This window comes from Anopheles funestus, chromosome 3RL (genome assembly GCF_943734845.2).
Source record: "Anopheles funestus chromosome 3RL, idAnoFuneDA-416_04, whole genome shotgun sequence".
NCBI lineage: Eukaryota > Metazoa > Arthropoda > Insecta > Diptera > Culicidae > Anopheles > Anopheles funestus.
The window spans coordinates 46,713,156-46,736,371 of NC_064599.1; the positions used below are offsets into that span (position 1 = coordinate 46,713,156).

The 23,216-nt window shown below is 37.4% G+C and overlaps 6 protein-coding genes across 11 annotated transcripts in view; 4 read left to right on the top strand and 2 right to left on the bottom strand.

Moving 5' to 3' along the window:
- LOC125767782 (ubiquitin-conjugating enzyme E2-18 kDa) lies at positions 1-1,346 on the bottom strand. 3 transcript variants are annotated; one of them, XM_049434676.1, is made up of 4 exons: positions 1,228-1,346; positions 800-895; positions 369-555; positions 1-308 (listed from the first exon to the last, which is right to left on the bottom strand). In XM_049434676.1, exons 1-4 carry the CDS (start codon positions 1,252-1,254, stop codon positions 157-159), a joined length of 462 nt encoding a protein of 153 aa, XP_049290633.1. In that variant the 5' UTR covers positions 1,255-1,346; the 3' UTR covers positions 1-156. The 3 variants fall into 3 exon arrangements, with proteins under 3 accessions (XP_049290633.1, XP_049290635.1, XP_049290634.1); XM_049434678.1 differs by lacking the exon at positions 1,228-1,346 and adding an exon at positions 1,121-1,216; XM_049434677.1 differs by lacking the exon at positions 1,228-1,346 and adding an exon at positions 1,072-1,095.
- Positions 1,347-1,616: 270 nt separating this feature from the next.
- LOC125767760 (probable ATP-dependent RNA helicase DDX10) lies at positions 1,617-4,193 on the top strand. The gene has a single exon (XM_049434643.1). The coding sequence runs from the start codon at positions 1,724-1,726 to the stop codon at positions 4,046-4,048; it is 2,325 nt and encodes a 774-aa protein (XP_049290600.1). The 5' UTR covers positions 1,617-1,723; the 3' UTR covers positions 4,049-4,193.
- Positions 4,194-4,939: 746 nt separating this feature from the next.
- On the top strand, positions 4,940-5,644 carry LOC125767784 (coiled-coil domain-containing protein 86). The gene is made up of 2 exons (XM_049434681.1): positions 4,940-5,242; positions 5,322-5,644. The coding sequence occupies exons 1-2, from the start codon at positions 5,091-5,093 to the stop codon at positions 5,611-5,613; spliced, it is 444 nt and encodes a 147-aa protein (XP_049290638.1). The 5' UTR covers positions 4,940-5,090; the 3' UTR covers positions 5,614-5,644.
- Positions 5,645-5,655: 11 nt separating this feature from the next.
- LOC125767754 (DNA replication ATP-dependent helicase/nuclease DNA2) lies at positions 5,656-9,962 on the bottom strand. Its single transcript, XM_049434629.1, has 9 exons — positions 9,604-9,962; positions 9,403-9,539; positions 9,106-9,325; positions 8,135-9,032; positions 7,608-8,049; positions 7,117-7,534; positions 6,853-7,046; positions 6,119-6,770; positions 5,656-6,013 (listed from the first exon to the last, which is right to left on the bottom strand). Exons 1-9 carry the CDS (start codon positions 9,796-9,798, stop codon positions 5,708-5,710), a joined length of 3,462 nt encoding a protein of 1,153 aa, XP_049290586.1. The 5' UTR covers positions 9,799-9,962; the 3' UTR covers positions 5,656-5,707.
- A 796-nt stretch (positions 9,963-10,758) lies between these two features.
- Positions 10,759-23,216, top strand: part of LOC125767753 (nuclear pore complex protein Nup160 homolog) — a 76,497-nt gene continuing 64,039 nt past the window's right edge. The window contains exons 1-14 of one of the 3 annotated variants that reach the window (XM_049434625.1): positions 10,759-11,065; positions 11,134-11,245; positions 11,723-12,021; positions 12,610-12,987; positions 13,052-13,488; positions 13,560-14,153; positions 14,228-14,613; positions 14,681-14,854; positions 14,931-15,049; positions 15,122-15,393; positions 15,481-15,778; positions 15,846-16,009; positions 16,082-16,786; positions 16,855-16,988. In XM_049434625.1, the coding sequence (XP_049290582.1) occupies positions 10,981-11,065; positions 11,134-11,245; positions 11,723-12,021; positions 12,610-12,987; positions 13,052-13,488; positions 13,560-14,153; positions 14,228-14,613; positions 14,681-14,854; positions 14,931-15,049; positions 15,122-15,393; positions 15,481-15,778; positions 15,846-16,009; positions 16,082-16,786; positions 16,855-16,905 (4,074 nt within the window). In that variant the 5' untranslated portion in view covers positions 10,759-10,980 and the 3' untranslated portion in view covers positions 16,906-16,988. Of the gene's footprint in view, positions 11,066-11,133; positions 11,246-11,722; positions 12,022-12,609; positions 12,988-13,051; positions 13,489-13,559; positions 14,154-14,227; positions 14,614-14,680; positions 14,855-14,930; positions 15,050-15,121; positions 15,394-15,480; positions 15,779-15,845; positions 16,010-16,081; positions 16,787-16,854; positions 16,989-23,216 lie in introns of those variants that run through there. The other 2 variants (XM_049434626.1, XM_049434627.1) reach the window with 2 other exon arrangements.
- The window catches only part of LOC125767758 (rho GTPase-activating protein Graf), a 54,383-nt gene continuing 49,909 nt past the window's right edge, over positions 18,743-23,216 (top strand). Inside the window, exon 1 of one of the 2 annotated variants that reach the window (XM_049434640.1) lies at positions 18,743-19,465. In XM_049434640.1, the coding sequence (XP_049290597.1) occupies positions 19,291-19,465 (175 nt within the window). In that variant the 5' untranslated portion in view covers positions 18,743-19,290. The remainder of the gene's footprint in view (positions 19,466-23,216) is intronic. The other variant, XM_049434638.1, reaches the window with a different exon arrangement.

Genomic DNA, 23,216 nt, shown 5'->3' on the forward strand with positions numbered 1-23,216 from the left:
TTTGTTGTTTGGTCCTTGGACTCACGGATAAAATATGTATTTGAATTACACCCTTACATTCATTATCTTCATTACCATGGTCTGCAATTTACAATCGCTTGTATTGATGATTTTAATGGTAGTCTCAGTAAACCATTCTACAACCATTCTTTCCCTTCACTCCGGTCGCTTTTCGCTGTGCTTCCTGGTGTGTTCCTCGGCGTTTTTGGTAAATTTTTTCCTATCTTTTAGAAATTCCTCAGCTAGATCTGCCCGTAAAGGATGTTCTGGCTCGGGATCGTTAACAAGTTCTATCAGTGCTTGAATAACTGCAATAATAATAAACATTAATATGTTTCCTTAGTCACTTATACAATAACAATACTAACCTTGATCTGTTTTTGTAGCCGGTTTCCAATTCTCGGCACTTATGATAGGCAGACACACCTGTCCCTTTTCATCTATGTTTGGATGATATATTTTAGTTTTAAAAGAAATCTTTGGTGGCTTGAAAGGGTATTCGGCTGGGAAGTTTATCTCTATTCTAAAAGCACCCTTGTTGTAGGGAACATTGTCCTTTGAAGAAAAAAAAGAGGAGAAGGAAGAGTCACGTAATTGTGAATTAGTGGCATGAAATAAAACCGACACGGTACGCTCGCCTCACTTTCTTGGCGAAGCTATGCGGAAGAAAGCTAGAATAATTAAAAATAAACTAAACCAAGTTTACGCTTGTCATTCATTTACCATTCAATCTGAAGAGATACAATTTGTAAGAAAACATACATTCGATTTTAATAAAACATTCCAGTATCGTTCTTACCGGTACAATCAATCCAGTCCATAGTAGTAAATTAGCTTCATCCACAATAATGTCACGAAAAGATTTCATTCCCGATGCTCGGATGTCTGCTAGCTCCTGCACAAAAAGAATACATATACACAGGCACATATGATATTTTTCATACAACTATCGAGTATTGCATTCTGTTCAAAACGGCACTGGTAAAAAAAAACTATGAATTTCCCATTAATGCAATACAGTGACTGTATCACATCATACAAGGTCTTAGCACAACCATCCCTAATTTTTACCCCCCTCATTTTATAGACACAGACAAATCAATGAAAACTGACTGCTTACGAAAAGTACGAATCCTCATTTTGGATATTTACACAATTTATTGGCTGTGTAATATTATACCAGCGCTACACCGGAAAATGTAGTTCCCTAATCACAGAAAATCTTACTTTTTGCAATCTCCTTGTGGCTGCCATTTTGCTCAAGTTTCTTAAAATAAAAAAAATTGTTGTTTGCAATTTGACAGATTGTTTTCTTCCTCATTAAAATTAAGGTGGTTAAATGCACAAGGTGAATAGTTACAGACTGGATGGATGTGATATGTCAAATGAACACGGCGGTTTTACCATTCGCCATTACCACCGATTTGTAGATATAGAAATTATGAACTTGAAAATTTGAGTGATGGATAGTACGAAAAGCACCGATCACAAATTATTGCTGTTTGTTACATTGGCCATTAGTTCATTATCAAGCGTAAAAATGTCAAATGTACATTCCTTTGCATAAATACTATCGGTTCATACCCACTATGGAAAGACCTTGATAATCCTATGAACGTCAACACTATTGTCAAAAGTTTCCACATTGTAGAACCTTGCAAGCGTGAATAAAATATCAAGTCAAACACGAGGCAGTAGCGTGGAAACACGGTTTCAATTCTGAATGGGTAAAATACGCGAAAATAAGAAATACGTTAATTATGCCAGAAAAAATAAGTTCAAAAAGAATCAATCGTCCCGTACATGGACAGATAATAACGACGCGAAACATAATTCCAGTGAAGATGTGGATCAATTATGTTTCCCACAACAAAAACTGAAGCGGTTCAAGCGATCCAAGTTGCAGTTTTCCATCAGTGAAGAGGAGGAAGAAATCAAAATATTGTCTCAGCGTTACTCTAAAGAAGCAACACGTGCTACCGCAACAATCGAAACATTCAAAGATTTCCCCATTTCAAAGAAAACTCTCGCTGGTTTAAATGAGGGAAATTTTACCAAACCTACCATCATACAGCGAGAATCTATTTTTCCTGCATTGTGTGGTAAAGATATCGTTGCAGCAGCGAGGACAGGCAGTGGCAAAACGTTAGCATTCGTAATTCCCATCTTGGAACGACTATTTGTAGAAAAATGGTCCCACATGGATGGTCTAGGGGCACTCATAATAACTCCTACACGAGAACTAGCCACACAAATATTCGAAACGACGGTGCAAGTTGCAAGACATCACGATTTTACCGCAGGCCTGCTGATCGGTGGACAAAATTTGAAAATTGAGCGAAATCGACTACACAACTTAAATATCGTAATAGGCACGCCGGGTCGTTTGCTACAACATATGGATGAGAATCCTTTATTTGATACAACTAATTTGAAAATTCTGGTTCTGGATGAAGCCGACAGATGCCTGGACATGGGATTTGCAGCGGCAATGAATTCCATCATAGAAAACCTTCCGGATGTTCGTCAGACTTTACTGTTTTCTGCAACACAGACAAATTCGGTCCGTGAGTTAGCTCGGGTCAAGCTGACCACACCCACCCGTATTGCTCCACACGAGCATGAGCAAATAGCCACTCCTGACAAGTTGCGGCAAAGCTACGTGATAGTAGATCTACATGTTAAATTAACTATGTTATGGTCATTTCTACATACCCATCCAAAGCAAAAAATCATCATATTCTTTTCCACTTGCAAACAAGTCAAATATTACTATCAAGTTTTTAAAAGACTGCGTCCTGCGTCGTTGCTCCTTCCTTTGTATGGCGGAATGAATCAAGAAAAGCGTAACAAGATGTATACCGAGTTCTGCAAAAAGAAAACAAATGTGTGCCTCATGGCAACGGACGTAGCATCGCGAGGACTTGATTTCCCCAACGTACACTGGGTGGTACAAATGGACTGCCCTGAAGATGTTGTTCAGTACATTCATAGAGCCGGACGAACAGCAAGGTTAAACACTAGTGGAGAAAATCTTCTCGTATTATTGCCGCATGAGGCACACGCCATGTTACATTTGCTAGAAAACAGCAAAATACCCATAAAGCAGATAAAAATTGACGAACGACAATTGTTTTCACCCCTGGCAAAAATTCAATCAATCCTCGCGCAGTTTCCTGAACTAAAAGAATGCGCCAAGCGAGCATTTGTCGCTTACGTAAAATCAGTCGCCAAGATGAAAAATAGAGAGGTTTTTCAAGTCCAAAAATTAAACCTCGATGAATTCGCACGATCATTGGGATTAAGCATTACACCCCGTGTACGGTTTATTTCGCAGAAGTCAAACAGAGGAAACCAATCGAAATTCATTTCCAACTTAGATAACAAAAGTTCAACCATGCCGGTGGTGGAAACTAGAGATAGCAGTGAGGAAGATGATCAGGATGTAGACGATTTTCTACAAGTAAAGCGCATCGATAACGATTTGGAATGTTCAACTAATGTCGAACTAAAAACCATAACGGAAAATTCTCAAACTCCAACTAATGTGAATCAAGGAAATGCAGCAAAGAAACGAATGTCTAAGAGCAAACTAATGAAGAAGTCGTTGATCACTAGCAAACGAACCGTATTCGACGATGATGGCAAGCCTGATACATGCGCTGATAGCAAAGAAGATGATATTTATGATTTAACGGAGGCCCGTTTAAGGCTTGAACGGGAAGATGCAGAAGATAAGAAGCGCTACAAAGCGTTAAAGAAAGCAAAACGCATTACACTAAAGAAAAAGGAACGCCAACAAAAAGGAAATGATGTTTACGCTGCGGCTGACGATTTCGGCAGTGAAAGCGATGCTAGTGTAAATCTTGATTGGCTTCCAGATCCGGACAAAGTGTATGGCGTAAAAGAAAATCTAAGTAAAACCGGACAACTTGCAAAGGATCCACTCGAATCACGTTCCGAGACGAGAAAACGGAAGTTGTTGCAAAATTCTCGTGAATTAACTTTGAACGATACAGAACAATTGGTAATGAATTTGTTAAATTAAATTTATGATTGCGTTTGCATAAGCAGCGCGGTTAACAGGAAGTATCGGTGTGGAAATACAATACTATAGAAATAAAATATGTTATCATAAAATAATAACAGCCCTAACGATAAGAAGCATTCGAAATGAATTTACACATTACTTGTGTTAACAGGTACAATATTGTACACTTCTGAATATCATGGTTCGTTATTTTAACAACTGTTTAGGCCCGGGTCAATGAATTTTTTTTTTCGTATGGACGAAATGTCAAATTCTTGCTGCGGGAACAGTTTTGTTGCAAAAGAAACAAATCGATTTGTTTCATCTTCGAATGTTGCCGCAACAAATATAAATACCTTGGTATTGCGTTGGCTCACCGCAGTATTGTATTTACACGCTGAAGATCCTTCTTCGAGCGTCCAAAATTACACAAAATGGATGATGCACTCCCTATTTCGACAAATTTAATTTGAATACAATTATTTATCTTCCGATGATTTCATTAGAAAAATTTCAAACAAATGTCATCGGCCGTTTTGACATAAAAATGTGCCTTGTTGCATGTTCCATTTTTGATATTCATAGACCATCTCATTTTGTTGCCATTGAACAAATGTTGATGCAACATTTTCATAGACCCGGGCCTTAAGTTTAACTGATGGGCAACTGCTATGATAGGAGCCACATTTGGACGAGTCGTGTTTCGTGTAATATTAAGAAATAAACCAATACGCAGCCACAATGAACAACATAATTATCCGTGTCAAATCATACAATCCGTGGAAAGAAATCCTGGCAAATCGAAATATCTATGCTAATGTGATTTTTGTAAACAAACATGCACCCTAATTGTCAAACTGAAAATCATATTCACTCTGGTTATGGAGGTATATGTCACATTTACACAAATGATAAGCGCCTGATCAAATAGAGTGTTTCATGCCATGTGGTTTAATTTCGTAAACAAAGCTAGTTAAATCTCTCCAAAAGCTAACTACAACAAAGGGCGCAGTAAAAAGGGATCGTAATAATATTACTACTATACTATTAGATCTATAAAATGCAATCTAGTACTGAGCTTTCGTCCAGCGAACTACCTGGAAATGTAGCGAAAAAGGTTACTTCACAGAGTTCTGAGAATAACGCGGCAGAGGTGGAATCGATTAGAGGAAAGCCGAAGTCGGGTAGAATATGGAAAACTCGCAAAGAACGGTGGGTAACAATAGTGTAGTGTAATTGTAATATTGTAAATTGTAAAACTGCACGTTACCATTTGTTTTGTCTTCCACAGATTTGCTACGATAAAAAGGAGCCTTCCTGGCAAAACACACGCTCAACAAATAGCTTATAGAAATGAAATAAAGCAGATCAAACAACTTTCCAATTCTATTAAGGAAACAAGGCGCCGTGAGAATGAAGAAAAACGTCTCCGGCGGGAGGAGAATACCCGAAGAAGGTTGGAAAATGCAAGAAAGTCGGAAGTCGTACAAATAATCAAAAACCCTGCGAAGTTGAAACGGATGCGGAAAAAACAATTACGTATGGTTGAAAAGCGCGATTTAAGCAATTTGAACGTAGTGTAAGTGTAAATAGAGTCGAATTATAAAGATGGAACGTTGATGTTTTCATTCGTATTACATTGTATATATTTGAAGAAAAAAAAATAGTAAGCAACTTTCATTCGGACAACGTTGCAAGCAATTCAAACGCATTGGTCCATTCAAAGCCATCTTTTTTGTCCACAACGTGAATGTTGCTTGCTTTACATGTCACATTAAATAACTTACGAAAGGTAGTATACGATTCAAGTGTTGCTCGATCGCCAATAATAATGATTTTTTCTTGTGCTCTAGTGATCGCCACGGTCAGTCTCCGTTTGTCGTTTAAAATTTCATAGGTGCTGCTGTCTGTCCTGACCTCACAATCAGGCGCCGCCGGCGCAGTGGCAAGTTCAGTTGTCTTTGTACAGGAAAATATTATGATCTGTAACAATAAAAAAAGTAATATTTGAACTTGTATATTTTCGATCATATTTCAACTGCACATATTAGTGCTGTGCAGGTTAAAAATTTAATCGAAAAAATGTACCTTTTTATCCTTTCCTTGATATTGGTCCACCGTGTTGACCTCGATGCAGGATGCATAGTTTTCGACAACTTCTTTTTCACTTCCTATCATATCGTCGTTCGAGGGCAACTGCAAATCTTGAACATGGCTGGCCATATATCTGCCATCTAGTTTCCGTATTTTGCTTCGTATTAAATCCACCTGTGCACGAAAAGGTGCTATTATGCCAATCGATTCGCGTTTAACACCAGCTTGAAGCAATGCTTGGCAAATGTATACCACCAGTGCAGCTTCTGAAATGTTTGTACATTTCATAAAGTTTTTCGTAACACGATATCGATTATTGGACGTTGTTTCGTTCAATTTCTGATAGCTGGTATTTAATTGATACGTATTACCAGTATTCACAATGACAGCCGATAAGTCCATTTGGTTTGATATCGCTTTCATTAGCCATCTTTCGACTTCGTATATCCTACGAACAGTTTGCAGATTGGGAAGTTTGAGCGTGGCATTAGCTACCACGTCATTCCCACATACCAGTTTACCGTCATAAGTAAAATCGTTAGCTAACTTCGTTAAAACGCGATTCATTCTATACTGTGTTGGAAGTATGCAATAGGAACCCTCCTGATCCAATCGATGGAACAGACTTTCTGCAGCTCCAAGAGACCTGAAATAATAGCAGCATTCAAACGTATCCTTTCAGTTAAATTTGCTTACTTTGACTTAGCTAATCATTTAAGTAACATTACCGTGCTGTAGCAGATTTAACCACAGGAGGAAGCTGTTCTGGGTCTCCTACTAACAGAAATTTCTTACAGCGCAGCAAAGGGCGTATGATACTAGCTTGAAAAACTTGCGTTGCTTCATCTACGATGCAATAATCGAATACACGTTGAGTGATCAATGGATGACCCGTTCCCATACATGTTACCGCGACTATTTGCTATAATTAATTTGAAAAAATGGATCGATCATCATTCTAAGCATTTAATTTTGTTACACCTACTACTTACAAACTTTCCATATAACTCTGCCAATTTTTCCGGGCTAGTGCAGTTCTCAGCTAGATTTGACTCTGCAAATGATCGTACAGATGGGTCGATTCGATCCATTGCTCCTAGTCGAATGAAGCTTAGCTCTTGGAAAGGTAGTAATCTTTTTAATATATTGTCAACTGCAGAATGCGTGTTGCTAGTCAGTAGAACAGATTGGCCAAGGAGTGATAACAACCGAATCAGACCAACAATAGTCTGAGTTTTCCCAGTACCAGGCAAACCCTTTAACAAACAGTAGGACTCGGTAGCAGCCGCTTTCAGTGCTGCCTGTTTTTGGTGGCGATTCAATTTTTTTAGAATTTCTTTGGCTGTGGGAATCATCGACTTGCAAAGTATTCCATCTGAGAAAGTCGGCATTTCACGATCGATAATAATCCTAAAAGAAACAAAACGCTCAATACGTCCGTCGACTTAATAAAATTAGTATGTAGAACTTGTATATTGCATACCTGCGATATCGTGCCACTGCCTCATCGTTGCTGAGGAGATTAGCTAAATTCGATAAATCGAATCCTGATGATTTGAAAGATACGTTCTGATCGAGAATGAATTGTTCCCCACTATAGTTAGCCGACAAGTCACGTTCAAAGGATACAACTAGTTCATTACCAGCATGACTGATAACGTGCCCAGATGCAACGGCAACCCGTTTATTAGTGCTGCATATAACATACTCGCCTGCTTGAAAAGTATCAATGTTTTGAGCCACTTTTTTATTTTTTTCCGCAACAGGGTCAAAACCATTTGAAGGTTGTTCATTCAATGTAAACGTGTGAAAGTATAAGTCATCTATAGCATGCACCGGTGTACAGAGAGTAAGCCCAGCAATACACCAACCATTTTCTGATCGTTCCTTGGGCGTTAAATTCCAAATATTTCGTGCAGAGTGGGCTGAGCATTGTAAAGAAGAAAAAAAACAGACTGTTTAATTGATTTCTATTTGAAAACTTATTTAGCGACGTATAGAAATACTTACACTGAGATGATTCTTTTATCTCCAGATAGATCAATCCAGTCCACCGAATGAAGTAATCAATGTCACTGTTTCTTAGATGCTCGCACGCTGTGTCTGCAATCAACGAAAATTCATGTTTTGTAGCATTGGTGCGAGATTCATGTTCTCGTTTAGATAAAGCGACGCAAACCGTGCTGTATGGACATTTCGCACATGCTCGTACATTATTGATAGGTGCTGGCAGTGTAGGTTTCAGCGGCATTGCTTCGACACAGTTCGTGTTATCTATATCATATGGAATCATCCACGTACTAAAAAATCGGGTAACTTCATTTCGTAACATAATCAAATCCCGCTTCATGTTGCGGTTTGATGCTACACGGCTACATTTTCCATCCCGCAAGTAAACCAGCAGGCCGGCAGTAACGTCGTGACCAACAAGTTCCATCATCATTTCGTATAACGCCAACTGTCCGAGGTGTTCGAAAGAATACGTTGCTCGACCCGTTTTCAATTCCAATGGCATTATTTCACGTTTAGTAGCATTATCACGAACTACGGAAACCGTTGCATCAATCCTGCCCTTTATTCCTAGTTGATGGCACCAGATGTTTTCTTCAATGTCATTTATCTCGCATATCGAAATTTTATCAGAATCACGATAATTTTCGCACGACAATTGTTTATCTATTGGTAGGAGGTGAAGATGTTTCTTTATAAAAATGTGTATTTCCTCAAGATATGGTTCTATTAAGCAAAACGCTTCTTGGATGCTCATCTTCGCAGCATGCAGTGAGGAAATAATTTTTCGGGATTTCATAACAGATTCAGCAATTGTTTGTATTTCTTTTAGTGATTGGCAGGATTTGTTTAATAAACACCGTTGAAAGATACAATGTACTAACGTGCCAATAATCATCTATTTATGAAAAGTTAGAAAATGTATTGCATTAAAATCATTCCTTGTTGCTGCTTAATGGTTTTTTAAATACCTGTGTATTCTCTAACTCGGATATGCGGAACAATTCCTGTAAAACCCCACGGCGTTGGCAAAACAGTGAGCTCACCACTGTGGTACCGGATATTAGTATATCCGAATCCATGACAAAGAAACCGCTGTCAGAATTTACTACAAAGTGTTCGGAAGTTTCATGTTCTTTGGTAGCTAACACAGATATTGTTAGCCCTGGTGCGATGCCTTCAATCATGTTCCTACAATTCAAGCACACATTATATATAAACGCACATACTAATAGCATACTAATTATATAATATTTGTTTCAACTTACCATGGCGGTAAAAGATGGCATATAGCTTTGTCTTTACATCGTTTATCTTCTAAAGTTACTTTAACATGCGTATTTCTTAATTCCTCAACGTTTAACACTACGCACCTTTTCCATGTTGACAAGTCCAAGGTGAAATGCTTAAATCGAATGTATGTCAATAAGTGAACATAAATTCTAATAAAATCTAAAGTCTATTATCACCTTTTCTTTTACATCGAACTCTACATCAGGCCATTCGTCATCCCACTCCATCGTTAATTCAGCATTAGTTGCATTATTGTTTAATTCATTCGAGACCGGTAGGGCAATGCCGGCTTCAGTTGGCCGAACACATTTTGCGTCTAATTCCAAAATCTTACTGGGAGGTTTAATGACTGGAGAGATTCTTCGTTTCATACTTTCTATACACTTTAAAACACGTACGAGAGTACCGTTCCTATTAACTTCACGAATAACAATGAACGACTGTAAATTACCCGATAAACAAATTTTGTTAAGAACCCGCCAAAATCACATATGTCACGAATTGTCATATGTACAATAGAATTGTCAATGCGTATTCGTAGAAGCCATTTTAGAGTATCTCTTTTGACAGTAAAGGTTACAGTTTTTAATAAAACAATCTTATGCTGTGCATATGCACATAAAGAAAAGAATGTTTAATTGCATGTATTGAGGTATTTTAATTTGATTGTAAATAAAAACAAGGATAAGTTACGTCATGGGAACACCACTTACCGTCTGGTCTATCGAAAAAGTTTGCAAATAAAAATGAGGTGGTCTATGAAAAATGTTCGCCAAACAGATTTTAAGCTGTCAAAATTAAAGCTATTTGTTGTTTACAAAATGATTTGAAAAAAATCGAGCGATTATACTATTAAAAATATAAAGAAGAGTGTTCAATCTAATTACAATCCATTCTGGAGGTTTCTACGGATATGTTTGAGTGGATAGCACTAGTTGTAACACAACGGCTATGGAAAACAAAACTATTCATTACAGAGCTTTCTTATAATTCCCAACTAGCAATATCAACATACCTTCTCGTTCTGTCTTATGAACAATCAAACCTGCCAAAGCGAGAAAGCATGTTGGTTTGGCTGGTTGGGCTGAAGCAAGGCGTTACCAAGGTGCTGAAATAAGGTGTGACCAAACAAATTTTCGTCAAACAAATTATTTTGTTTGGTGTAGTTTGCCAAACAGAAATTTAACAGTCCCCCATACGATTTGACGTTAAAATTTTGGCAAATTTTTTAATAGACCAGACGGTCAGTAATTTAATTTAAATTGTTTCCATTGCACAACACTTTCTAAATTGGATATCCCGCCATATTTAAATTTTGACATTATGTGTAGACGAACCTTCTCTTCATCCACGCTGTCATCATGCGTCCTTTTCCGCATTGGTTATTTGGCAGTACGTTTGAAGCCGGCATAATTTGTTCATCGAGATATACTCTTTATTCTGTGGTTGTTTACTGCAATAAGATATAAAAAGATACAGCTTGCGGAATTGATATAAACGCGCTCGAAAATAATTGTTTTGTTGCGCTAAATTACACATAAAGTTAATAGAAAATGGCTGAAATGTATCGGGAAGTTCCTGTCTTTCAACAAAGTGTTGGTGGTGGAAGCCGATCAAAATCTATCAATATATCATCAGGTAATTATTTTTATTTCACTGCTAATATGTGCAATAAGCTAATTTTGATTTTTTTTATATAATGTTAGCAGGTGGTTATCATGCGATGTTGGTGGATTCCAAGACATCTGAAATTGCAGGCGGATTCAGATTCGACCACTTTATCAAAGGCGTTTCTATGTTAAAACGTTTCATTTATTGGTAAGTGGCTTCTACTGTTGACTATAAGCAGCAATATTCGTAATAACCAACAATATAGAGGCAGGCTAGTCAGAAAATGCGAGATAACCAACTATCCTATTGTAATCGATAAACAATGTACATAGTGTGTAATGGCAATAACACTTTTTCGGCTTATAATGTGGACCAGTTATGTCAAACACAATTTGCGATGCATAGCAGGCATAGGTTGCAAGTCTTAGCTTGCACGTACCTATGTGTAACTACCTAGTACATTTAATTTTCAATTAGATATATATTTGTTTGATTTAATGGTGGACAAATTTCACCACACTTAACCTTACTAAGCGACGAATAGTAGTAAGAGAATAAGAGATATAGTCGAACTAGTGCTAACGGTTCCACCTATGACAAGCCCAGTAATACACCCCATTTGGTACGCACACCATTATGCGATTAACAACTATTATTACCTAATTATTTAACTTTTAATTTCAGGCGAACGATCAGAGAATCAATTTTTTTAACTGAAACATGTTTGGATACAAACCAAGTTAGCTATGAATTAAAAATAACTTTTGAAGCAAGTCCTATACTCGCAGTAGAATGTTACAAATCAACCAATTCATCACTGCTACTGATTTTCGTAACCACTACATCCATTCATCGAGTTTCCTTTGAAATGCCTTCATCCACGGATACTCAATTATATACTGAGCAAGATTCAATCCTTCTTCAGATAAACGAAAGTATGTTAACTGATCCTCTGCATTGTTACACTTTCATCAACGATATAGGTAAGTACGAAATTTCGAAATCTTCAGAATTTTATACGAAACATTGATTTGAACTCGCAATGCTCTGGAAGAGTCTGCATTCAGCCTGCACACAGATCATGGGCCCCTTACAATGCGACTATAGTTTTGGGTCCATAAGTACTAGAGATGTGCACACTGAGTAAGAGTGATTGAGTGAGTTTAATCCTGCAAAGTAGTTTATGGTGTCAACTCAGCAAAAGGAGTTTTATGATTCTTTTACTTCCTCCTTTCCGTTTTTATTCATTCACTCTGTGCCGAATTATGATGGATTCTTTTGCGTTTTTACTCACTTACTTTCTGTGTCTAATAATGAGTAACAATTCAGCAAAAATTACAGCAAATGTAATAACTATTCACTGCAGTACAGTGAGTAAAATTTAAAAAGAGAAACAAAACTCTTACTCTCTTTCTTATTGAGTGTACAAAAACGCATTAAAAACTAGTCCTTCGTTAGCATAGAGATTGAGTGAATGAACAACGTCAAGTAGTAATTAAAGGATTAGTTTACAGTAATATTTTTATTGTACATCTTTAATTATTCAAATTTTTCGTGTTTTTCTATATTAGGTCCAGCGGTTCCAGTTGCTGCAACCATTGCTAATTCCAGCGATAATTTGACTAGTAAAATAGCCATTGCATGCGCCAACTCTCTTCATCTGTTGGGGCTACGAATAGAAGGGGCAAGAGTGAAGGTGCAATGCTCTGAACTAGCCCACAATCCGTTAACATTTTCTAAATTGATCCATTCAATCACCGATTCATGGCGTGGAAAATCCTATACAAGCCAGGTGGTGGCTATGTCGTTTGACACACAAACTTTAAAAGAGCATCAATCGTTTCTCTATACGTTGCACCGAAATGGTGCTTTGCGTGTTTGGTTACTTGGAGGTCGATGTTTGGCATCGGAATATTTGTCCAAATTAACCCAGGGCAGTGAAACAGAATGTAAGTGGCTATTACAATGATTCGTTTTAAAATCTTTCTTACTAATAATGCATTGCTTTTTCAGTTCATACTTGCATTTTACGGAGTTCAGGCTCGTTGGTGGCACTTTACTTTTCGTTTCAGACATTTTCTGAATTCGTTATAATAAGTCCGGAAATATCGATGGATTCCGTCACTGGAAACATATCATCTGTAGTACTAAAAAAAATAAGTACTATTCTGGCCCCAAATTACGATCTTATCGATTTCAAGCTTTGTGATGAACGCTTATGGACCTTATGGTGCAACGCCGAGGGTGAATCACAGGCATTGTTTTATGATTTAAGCACAAAGGATACAGGGATCGTAGCGCAAAACCAGTGGTCGCCGATAATTTTGGAAAATATTAGTGATAAAGAGCATTCTTCATTTGAAGTTGGTGTGGATCTAAAAGATGTTTATTGCAGCCGCATCTTTCAGTCTGGAAGTTTTTCAGATAAAGTTATCAGAAAATCGCTCACGGTAAACCCTTATTTCTTGGCGCTATCTTACTCCATCTTATTGTTTTCGTGTTTCATTCCTTTTTTTTCCAGATGTTCAATCGTAATACTTCAAATATAACAGCGAGTTCAACAGCTATCAATTACAATATGTTAAGATTGAAAAGATATGCACTTACTTGTATTGAAAGCCAATTACAACAAGAGTGTGCAACTATGCGACAAAACGGTCCGTTGGATAATGACCAAATACAAGAAATATCAAATGGGCTGTGGGAAAAATTTTATCTTTATTGCATCCAGTACCGTTTCGAATCATCCCGCCCTATTGGATTATTCATTTGCGAAGGAGTGCATAATGAAAAGTCCTTATATCCTTGTGTAAAATTCACTGGCATTATAAGAAAAAAATATGTCAGTTTCTTCCGCGTTTGTGACGATTTAGAAGCTGCATTTTACTTTCCGTTGTGTTACGACAATTTTTCGCCCGGTTCATCTAACGATAGTTCTTTGAAAGAAAATCCGGAAATGACGATACTGGTTGCATTTTTGAGCGAAATAGAACAAACACTCACAGCAGAACAAAAACACAAACTAGACAGTTTCATACATCAACGACGGGAAAATGAATCAAGCGAAATGTACATATCGTTTATCGAAGCTACACAAAACAAATTGCTCATTCATGTAAGTAGCTTTTGATGGTATATAATCATTTTTTCTCATTGAACAATTAGTAAACAGCATTCATACATTTACAGAATTTATTGCCCGCATTTTTGCAACGTATTTCCAACCTGCCCAGAGCGATCGAGACATTGCTTCAGTATTTAACACCTATGCATAAGGATGATTATTTGTCTTCATGGCAGAAAGAATCGTCCGGCCTTCTTGCTGTTTGCAACAATTACGAATTAACCAGTGAAATAGTATTAACAACCGTGAAGCAAGCGATACAGCTGCGTTATTTGCTGCTCCGCAACCTTCTGCTGTTGCAAAATATGATCACTCGTCACTGTAATTTTCACTACTACATCATCGATGCAATACAGTCCACCATTGGTCCAGATACTGAGAATATATTACGTTGCTATCATGTTATGAACTGGATAGCCCAAACTCGTCTTGATATCGATTGGACAAAATGGTGAGTACATCTAATCTTTTTGATGTGGTAAATCCTTACAAATAGTTTTTTACATTCTTTATTTCAGCAACAAAATAGCTATTACGCTTCCATTAAATATACGTACGTCATTGACATTGTTACAAGCGTATGCAATTACTCAGATGAACGAATTAATATCGCTGAGTCGTACAACTCATGCAGAGCATACTGTTACATCATCATCCTTAATACAAAAAGCTAATATTGTAATTGCTTTCATGTAAGATTTTAAACGAGTATAATCAGTTTCAAACAGCGCAAATTTAAAATTTATTTATCATTATTACTTCCTCTAGTTGTCCCTCGAGTGATGATTTCTTGTTCGGTGAATGGTTGTCACAGAATGATTTGCATGTGCATGTTGACGAGTATGTTCGCTTGTTAAGCAATTGGTGTGAGTGGAATAGCTGTTCTAGTAAGTGTATTGAATTAAGGTATGTCGATAAAATTTCCTTCAATGAAAAGAATGTCTTTTATCTTTTAACAGGAAATTTCATTAAAGCTAAATCATGCCTCTCGCTAGGGGATACATCCAAAGCGCTTGATCTGTTTCCGTTATCTCTGAAAGGAATTCAAAATGAGCGTATTTTAAAAAAGTTCTGGTGTCAAGATGAAAACAACCCCATTGCATCTAATTGCGCAGCGCTAACAGCGTTTTATCTTAAACTCATTCGTTTATTTCAAAAAGACGGCGCTTACGACGGTGTACTAAAGCTGGTGCACTCAGGAATCGATAATACGATTGATCCAATGCAACAGGTTTTTATTTTTGTCATTCCCAAATGCAAATGCCCACTCCAATCACAATTAAGTACATTTTATAATTGTTTCTGCTATCTGTTTCAGACTATGTTTCAGAGTATCGAATTCAGCTGTCATATTGAGTTGAGTCACTACGAAGAAGCATACAATGCTCTCATAAAAAATCCAGAACCTGCACGCAAAAAAGATTGTTTGCGGCAATTGATATGTTTGCTGTTCTCTGTGCGTCGTTTAGACATTCTTCTAGATTTGCCATACTATGGATTGGAAGAAGAGTTCACTAATATTGTGGGCATGAGTGCACGCTCTGCGGATATTGCCGATTGCTTACAGTACAATTTTTTGTACTCGTTTTACGCGAAACAAATGAATTTACGTAAAGGTATACCGCTATCCTGTGTGTCATGGTACACGTTGATAATAATTTTGTTTTATCTATTATATTTCAGCTGCCATTGTAGCGTACGAAGAAGGAATGCGGAATTATTTAGAATGCAATAGTTTCAACCATTTGAATAGGTATTATTGTTGTCTTATGAAATGTTTGAATTCACTTTCCGTTATCAAAGAGTCATACGCATGGATTGTACACCCTATTATAGAACAAGTTGAGGTATGTTTTGCGTTTCCTAATGATATAATAGAGTTGATAAACAAAAAAATATTTGTTTGATTATATTTTCAGGCACCCACTGCTATAAAAGAAGACATAATTGACATCGTTGACAAAAAACGGTTAGAAGAACAATTGATAACTACACAATGCGCTCTTCAATTATCCGTGTATAACGAAGGATTCAAGCTCGTAACATCTCTTGATGCGATGAATTTAATTTCTTTATTGGTGAAACGTACACTGTACCGTTCTGCATTGAAATTAGCCCGTTGCCGTATGCGTTCCATGATCCCCACCATTTATGAACATATAACGAGCTCTTGTATCGCAGCATCTTTCGCTCCCGAAGCGGCTGGCTCAAATTTTGATAATACTATAGAGTGTGGATTGCCTTGGTTGAACGATAACTGTTTATCTGATTTAGTTGTTCTCTCCGACAGCACTACAACTGCATGGAATTATTTGCGCCTCACATTAGAACAAGAAAACGAAGACCTAGTTAATGACGCTTATTTGGCAGTTTTTAATCGTATTCTTTCAAGATGTGCTTATATTCCTACATGGTTGAAGAAATGGTGCTTCGAAAATATACCCACGCAATTTATCCGTGCTTATTTACGTCACGGACGTTTAGATGAAGCGTATGAGTATACAATCGAATTGTTTAAAACTAGATTTTTCAGCACTGGCCGATTCAATCAGCATACTATTTTTCCTTTATCATTGTGTGAATATCTATTATATGAGCTGGAGACGTCATCAGAACACAACATGGTGAGTGTTGAATTTCAAGCAATAAATATTTCACTACCTAACATATTCTTATTTATTTCTTTCCTTAGGAAATGCAACAGATTGAACATTATTTGCGAATCATTGAAGTTGTTCTTTAAAATGCAACTTTTTCTTTATTAGAGGATGTAATATTATAATGTTTAACAAGTTTGGTAATAAAAACAATGTTTTGTGCAAAGAATGTAAGTTCTGAAAGTGTATGAACCATAGTGAATAAAAAACTCATAGAAAGGCATAAGAAATTCATAGAAAGTAATAGGGGGTATTTCAGGATGAATTCACTTACGAATAATCATATCGAAATCAGTTGTATTGCTAATATTGATATTTTGTTAATTACAATTTCATCGCATAGTGTTATAGCGAGGGATCAGGCTTCCCTAGTAAAACTGATTTCTTTGCTTTTAATCGATGCTAAAAAGACTGTCCATACGAAGCTACACGCAGCAACAAATGGAACACGATTTCGTTCAGGGACAAAAGCAAAATTAATTGTTTGAATAATTGGCCAGACGGTCAACCCAATCATATAAGTTTGCGGAAATTTTACCTTTACCTCTTGCATTGCTTGCCCAGTCGTCGCTCCTTCGGCCAAAGACATGATAAACAAAAAACTTACGCCAGCAAATGGGCCGTATGTAGCTTGTTCGACAATTGCTTTGAACAAGGCTGTTTTCAAATTCATATTGGGCCACATTATAGTTGAAATTTTAACCCATCCGTAGATAGTCGGAGCAACGTACAATGCACCGTACAATCCATACCGTATGCATTGAACGTAGTCGAACGACCCTGTAATATGAACACCGTACTATAATTTAAAAGCAAAAATTGCGTTTTTTATACTTACCGAAGCGTCGTCCTTCCAAGCTTTGTTGTACTAGATTAGCCGTAGGCCATAATACAGAATAGGTGACTATTCCGCGAGCCAGTGGATGACTTAAACGTTTTACCATAGCCATTACGGCTGTAGGGAAATTATTAATATTAATCAACTATTACCCTTCATAGCTGATTGGCTAGTACGATTGTTTTCTTCGTCAATTATGTGAGACTGACCCCTAGTTTGATTTGCTTTTGTCGAGGTAGCACAATCAACGCGTATTACTTTAATACAATGCTTTTAAAATTGTACGCTCTAATGTAGCTATTGATGTTCCAAAAGGTCCAAAGTCAATTGAACATTATGGAACAAGTTGTTTACAAAAAGAGTTGTCAGTTTTAGCAGTGTTGCGCGGAACCAAAAGCGCAAATTGCTCTGTTGGAATAACAAAAATAATATGGTAGGGGATTTACCAAAAAGATTCACGTGGTACAGTGTAGAACAAATTGACATTTAAAATGACCTAGAAGATACGGATTGGATTAAGCTTATTAAAATTAGTGTATAATGTATGGTGGCTTTCTTTAAGCATATGGTTTTATTTAAGATTGCAGCCGATTGTCTCTAAATAAATTTGTAATATTTTGCTGAAGTTGAGCCAATCGTAGCACTCAATATTGATTGCTTGAAAGTATCATTTCTAAGCATTACATGTAATCCGGCAGCCAATTTAATGGCACCTTCCAGCGTTCAACAATTCAAAAGTTAACAGATAAATAAGTGAATTCCTCATACGAAACCTCCGCGAACTGCAAAACGTGTATAAAGGTGGTGTATTTTTCTTCTATATTGGTGGGTAGCTTAATCCTCCTATGGCGATTGACTTTCAAAATCAGAAGCGTACCACTCTGGAATAGAAAAGCGAGTCCTGTCCATTTCTCGTGAAGTTCTTTGCGTAATTGTTGGATTTAGTCAAAGTGGGTATATAGGGGGTGTGTTTATAGCATTTGACACATTGCCATTTTGAATTACAGTTTGACAGCGGGGGTCGATGTCGATGTTTTTCTTGACAGCTCCACACATATCATTACGGGTCGGACCTTGTCTTGGGTTTTTCTTCATACACAAATAATGACGCGCAGATTACATTTGCGTTTGGGTGCAATTGTATTCAGTGCAATAAATTACTTGAGTGGGCTTTGTGACGCAAGAACATAAATTATTCGATAAATGTGTTCGTTCATATGTTGAACAGGTGCCAAATGGAATGAAATGGAAGTAACATTTGTGTTTTAAAGTGTTCGTGTCATGCAGCATTGCGTACCGTAAAGTAAGCAGTCATTCCCCTACAAATACGCTCAACAACAGTGTGAAGCTTTATTACTCATGTATTTTAAGCAAACGAATTGAATGTGTTCTTTTTTGTGCATGTTTAAGAAAAAAAACAACTGGAATGAAAATTCCAATGTATAATTGCAGGATGCTCTTCTGCTTTTCGCTAACTCAAAGTATATAATTTTGATTGCAACATACACTTTTACGTATTATAAAGTAGTCGCGTATAGAATGGCTTAACGCTGGAGCATAGTTGATGACACATTCCGTCGGAAGCACTTCGAGTATACGTGTATCGTAAAAACGCGCGTGTGTATGTGTGTTTATGTTGTTACCAAAAAAAATGGTAAAGTTACAGCCCCTGGAATTCATCGACTGTTTGATAGACAGTCCAGATTTTCGCGAAAATCTCAATAAGCATGAGAAAGAGTTAGAAAAAACGAGTCAACAAATTAAACGGATTATCAAGGAAATTAAAGACTTGTTAGCTGCTGCGAAAAGTAAGTTATTTTTATTACAATGATTTCCGATTCTCACTCCACATAACCGCTTTGCAACTTTCAATTTCTATTAACGTTTTTTTGAATTGTTACAATGTTTAATGTGTTGTTGTGATACTATTAAAAATTAATGGATAAAAAATGATACATTGCTCGAGATAACAAAGTGCAATACCTAAGTAGTTTTCAATGTACAATATTATAACGAACCGTGAATGTACGCATACGCGCAATGTGATGTTGTCTATTTTCGTTATTTTCTCATAGAGTTATTCAACATAGAGAAAGAAAACATACAAAAATTGGAACAAATTTATTGTATCCAAATCAAAGTCTGTAGAGTAATGAGGTCTCGGAATATAGGCTTTGTTGACATTGCCATCTTGGATTTTCATTTTGACAGTTAGACGTCCTTGGCAATGTATTCGTGAATTGTTTACTGAGCAAATTTCAGCGCTTGTAGTTTTGGCGACAGTCGTTACAACGTTAAAATGTGGGGTATATATGCACTATTCCATAAATTTCCATTGCGCATTGTATTACACGATAATCACACTATTAAGTGATTTCGTTTTAAAATAAAATATACAACAATTAACAATAGGATATCTTGAAATAAAATCCCTCCTTCGAGAACCGCCGCTATCAGCTATATATTGCTCGATTGCATTGATTCTCCAATGTTGCTTTCCTCGATCCCCCTCTATGTTCCTAACCGTTCACTCCGTATTCGTCCTCCCTTAATTAACCCCAGACGTCGCACTGCAGCAGGTTGTTCTGACCCATTGTTGCTTGCTCTGCGATCGTTTAACGCCTCTTCCCACTTGTTTGATTTCCACTTCCCTTTATGCTCCTTTCGTTACCGTCTTAGATTTCCCTTTTAGCCTCCTCATCATACTCAATGAGCTTTTATTATTTTCATGAACTTCCTTTGTCTGAGTTTTAGTTTTAGTTTAGTTTTAGGTATATATTATGGTTTAAGTTAAATTATTTTAAGTATTCTATGTGTAGCCTTACGGCAGACATAATATAATAATAAATTGAAATTGAAATCATTTTTACACGAGCAGCTAAAGCAGCCTCCAAAACAACCGTACACATGCAACTACACAACATCGTGTAGGAGCTTCGGACACCTATCTGTCATTTTATTTTTCATTGTTATTCCAAGAGCTGCCAAAACCCCTCTATTACGAGACCTCATTACTCTACAGACTTTGATCGAAATAAAAAGTTGCTTCAATCATTGTTATTCTTATTTACCCAACTGTCAAGACGAGTTGTAATATCATATGAAAAACTTTGGGTTTCTTTTTTTAGTTTCTCTTTTCATTCCTTGGTCAGTAATTACAATAGTGACTTTGCAGACTTCTAACACATTTTTTCTCATAAATGAGGATATACACCATTTTTGAGTCCACCCAAACTGTTGTTACACGCTTTTATGCCAAACGTAATCAACACACGCTACCTTGAAACATGCGCTGCATTTCTAGCAAGATAGCAATGTAGAATTTTGATAGTCACTGTGGTACACTATTATCTCGGACTGCGGAAATTTGCGTGTCTCGGCGTCTCTCAAATCCGCTTGTCTCATAAACATTGCGTTTAGCAAGTGGCTAGAAATGCATCGCTTGTTTAGTTGGGTGGCGAGTATTTAGCTACAGTTGGCAAGTGGTTAGAAGCGCGTGACAGTTGTTTAGACAGGCTCGAAAACGGTGTAAGGCTGTTGACAGTGCTCAGTGGTACACGACTTTTTTCAAAATTTTGCATGGGATTTGACAGATGATTTTGGTCGTACGATCAAATAAAAAAAAATTGATTCTGTCGGATGGTCGTGTACAACTTCTTCCAACAAGTTGAACTCGTTTGTATAATCGCGAAATTGCTGTCATTTTCTCGATGTAAATGTAAACAAATTATTTCATTGTTGCTTTAACTGCCAATTAAAAAAATGGTACGATCATATCCGACGAGCAATGACACCCCTTCGGTTTGGTCGTGCATTTAAAATAGTCGTACGACTGAGCACTGCCACCAGCCTAACACAACTACCTTTTACCTCCTTGAAGCTAGAACCGTTTGTTCCTGGCATTGAAACACGCGCCCAAGTCAGCGTTTCTCAAATTTCCCCCCGAGATATTATATTATAGAGGGCAACAGAAATCCCTAAAAAATCCGCGTATTTCGAATATTCGTGCACAGATAGTTCCCGAGATACACAGTACCTCTTATACGGGGGGAGATTCGTAGATACATTTATTTTAAACTAGCTTACCCGGCAAACCTAGCTTTGCCCTTAAACATGCCTTTTGTAATTAAAGTAAATCTTGATTCAATCTTGATTCGTGTGGTATTATTAGAGTGGCGATTAGAGAATATCGTTGATTAATTGAAAATTCTTAAATTATTGCCATTCTTAATCCAAATGATATTCCCCATCAAAGCAATTATTTTTCTTTTACGTGGCTTCTTTTCTGCTACTTTAAGAGGTATTTCTGGCTTTCCTTGACGATTGGGATGTAATACCAGGTACTTCCGTGTAAGGCGCCGATTCCACATGTACCACCGAGCCGCAAATCACTCGCTTTTTACTTATTTAACACTCACTTTACGTTTTATTGAATAAAATTGCACAAATAAATCGTCATGTGTATCTACTCTGATTGATTTGTTCGTTAGAAGCTTTTAGTCTCAGTAGTGTTCCACATTATTTGTGTTGCAAAAAGGCTATGCCTACTTGGTAACTCCCGTAGGAAAAACAGAAAAGAACTCATAATAATGGCCAGAGGCCACCTAGCGAAACGAAAAGTAGCGGTAAAGCTATTCTCATACCTAACGAACGTTTAGCGAAAATTTCATACAAATCGGTTCAGCCGCTTAAGAGGAGTTTGCAACACCGCGACACGACAATTTTATATATGTATATAGATTTGACACGTTGATAGCACAAAACTTAAAGAAATAAGTTGAAATTTGGTTGAAAATGTCTTCTAATTAAACCAAATAAAACACCGGGGCGGTTAGAGAAAATCGTTGGACAATTGACAAATTTTAAACTATTACCATGATATTTCCAATCAAAGCAACAACAAAAATTCTTCTTTTGTGACACTTCAGGAGGCATTTCTGGCTTTTTTTGTCGATTGGGATTTAATACCAGGTCCTTCCGTGTGGCCGGTGTGGCGCTGATTCCACATGTACCACTGAGCCTCGAGGCAGGTGAAAAACGCGGAAGCTGGGATGTCCTGTAGTTCCGCCGTCGCTGCGGCTTCTATCTTCTCGATAGTGTCAAAACGGTGTCCCCGAAGCGGCCGTTTTAGCTTGTTGAACAGCCAGAAGTCGACTGGTGTCAAATCTGACGAATACGTCGGTTGCGGAACAATATGGGTGCCAGTTGCTGCGAAGAACTCCCTCAAAATGATGGTCGTATGGGAGGGCGCATTATCATGGTGCATAAACCTGCTGTTGTTTTTCCACAAATCTGGCCGCTTTGGCCGGATGGAGGTCCGCAACTGGCGCATTACGCTTAGATAGTACTCTTTGTTCACCGTTTGGCCTTCGGAAGAAATTTCTGGTGAACCACCCCACGGTAATCAAAGAATACCATCAGCATCACCTTGATTTTTCACCGGTTTTGGCGCGACTTCTTGGGTCTCGGCTCGTTTGGGGAGGCAGGCGACATCGAATCTCATTAAGTAAGCTACGCAAAATTTTGTTCATTAAACAAAACAAAACGTAAGAAAGAAGG

Bases quoted from the DNA above. Each gene is read 5' to 3' on its own strand.
- LOC125767782 (XM_049434676.1), bottom strand. From the start codon at position 1,254: ATGGCAGCCACAAGGAGATTGCAAAAA. The intron at 896-1,227 runs GTAAGATTTTCT...CTTTTTGTGCAG, and splicing joins CCACAAGGAGATTGCAAAAA to GAGCTAGCAGACATCCGAGC. The intron at 309-368 runs GTTAGTATTGTT...TTATTATTGCAG, and splicing joins GGCTACAAAAACAGATCAAG to TTATTCAAGCACTGATAGAA.
- LOC125767760 (XM_049434643.1), top strand. From the start codon at position 1,724: ATGGGTAAAATACGCGAAAATAAGAAATACGTTAATTATGCCAGAAAA.
- LOC125767784 (XM_049434681.1), top strand. From the start codon at position 5,091: ATGCAATCTAGTACTGAGCTTTCGTCCAGCGAACTACCTGGAAATGTA. The intron at 5,243-5,321 runs GTGGGTAACAAT...TGTCTTCCACAG, and splicing joins TGGAAAACTCGCAAAGAACG to ATTTGCTACGATAAAAAGGA.
- LOC125767754 (XM_049434629.1), bottom strand. From the start codon at position 9,798: ATGAAACGAAGAATCTCTCCAGTCATTAAACCTCCCAGTAAGATTTTG. The intron at 7,535-7,607 runs GTATGCAATATA...TGTTTCTTTTAG, and splicing joins GCAGTGGCACGATATCGCAG to GATTATTATCGATCGTGAAA. The intron at 7,047-7,116 runs GTAAGTAGTAGG...AATTAATTATAG, and splicing joins CAGAGTTATATGGAAAGTTT to CAAATAGTCGCGGTAACATG.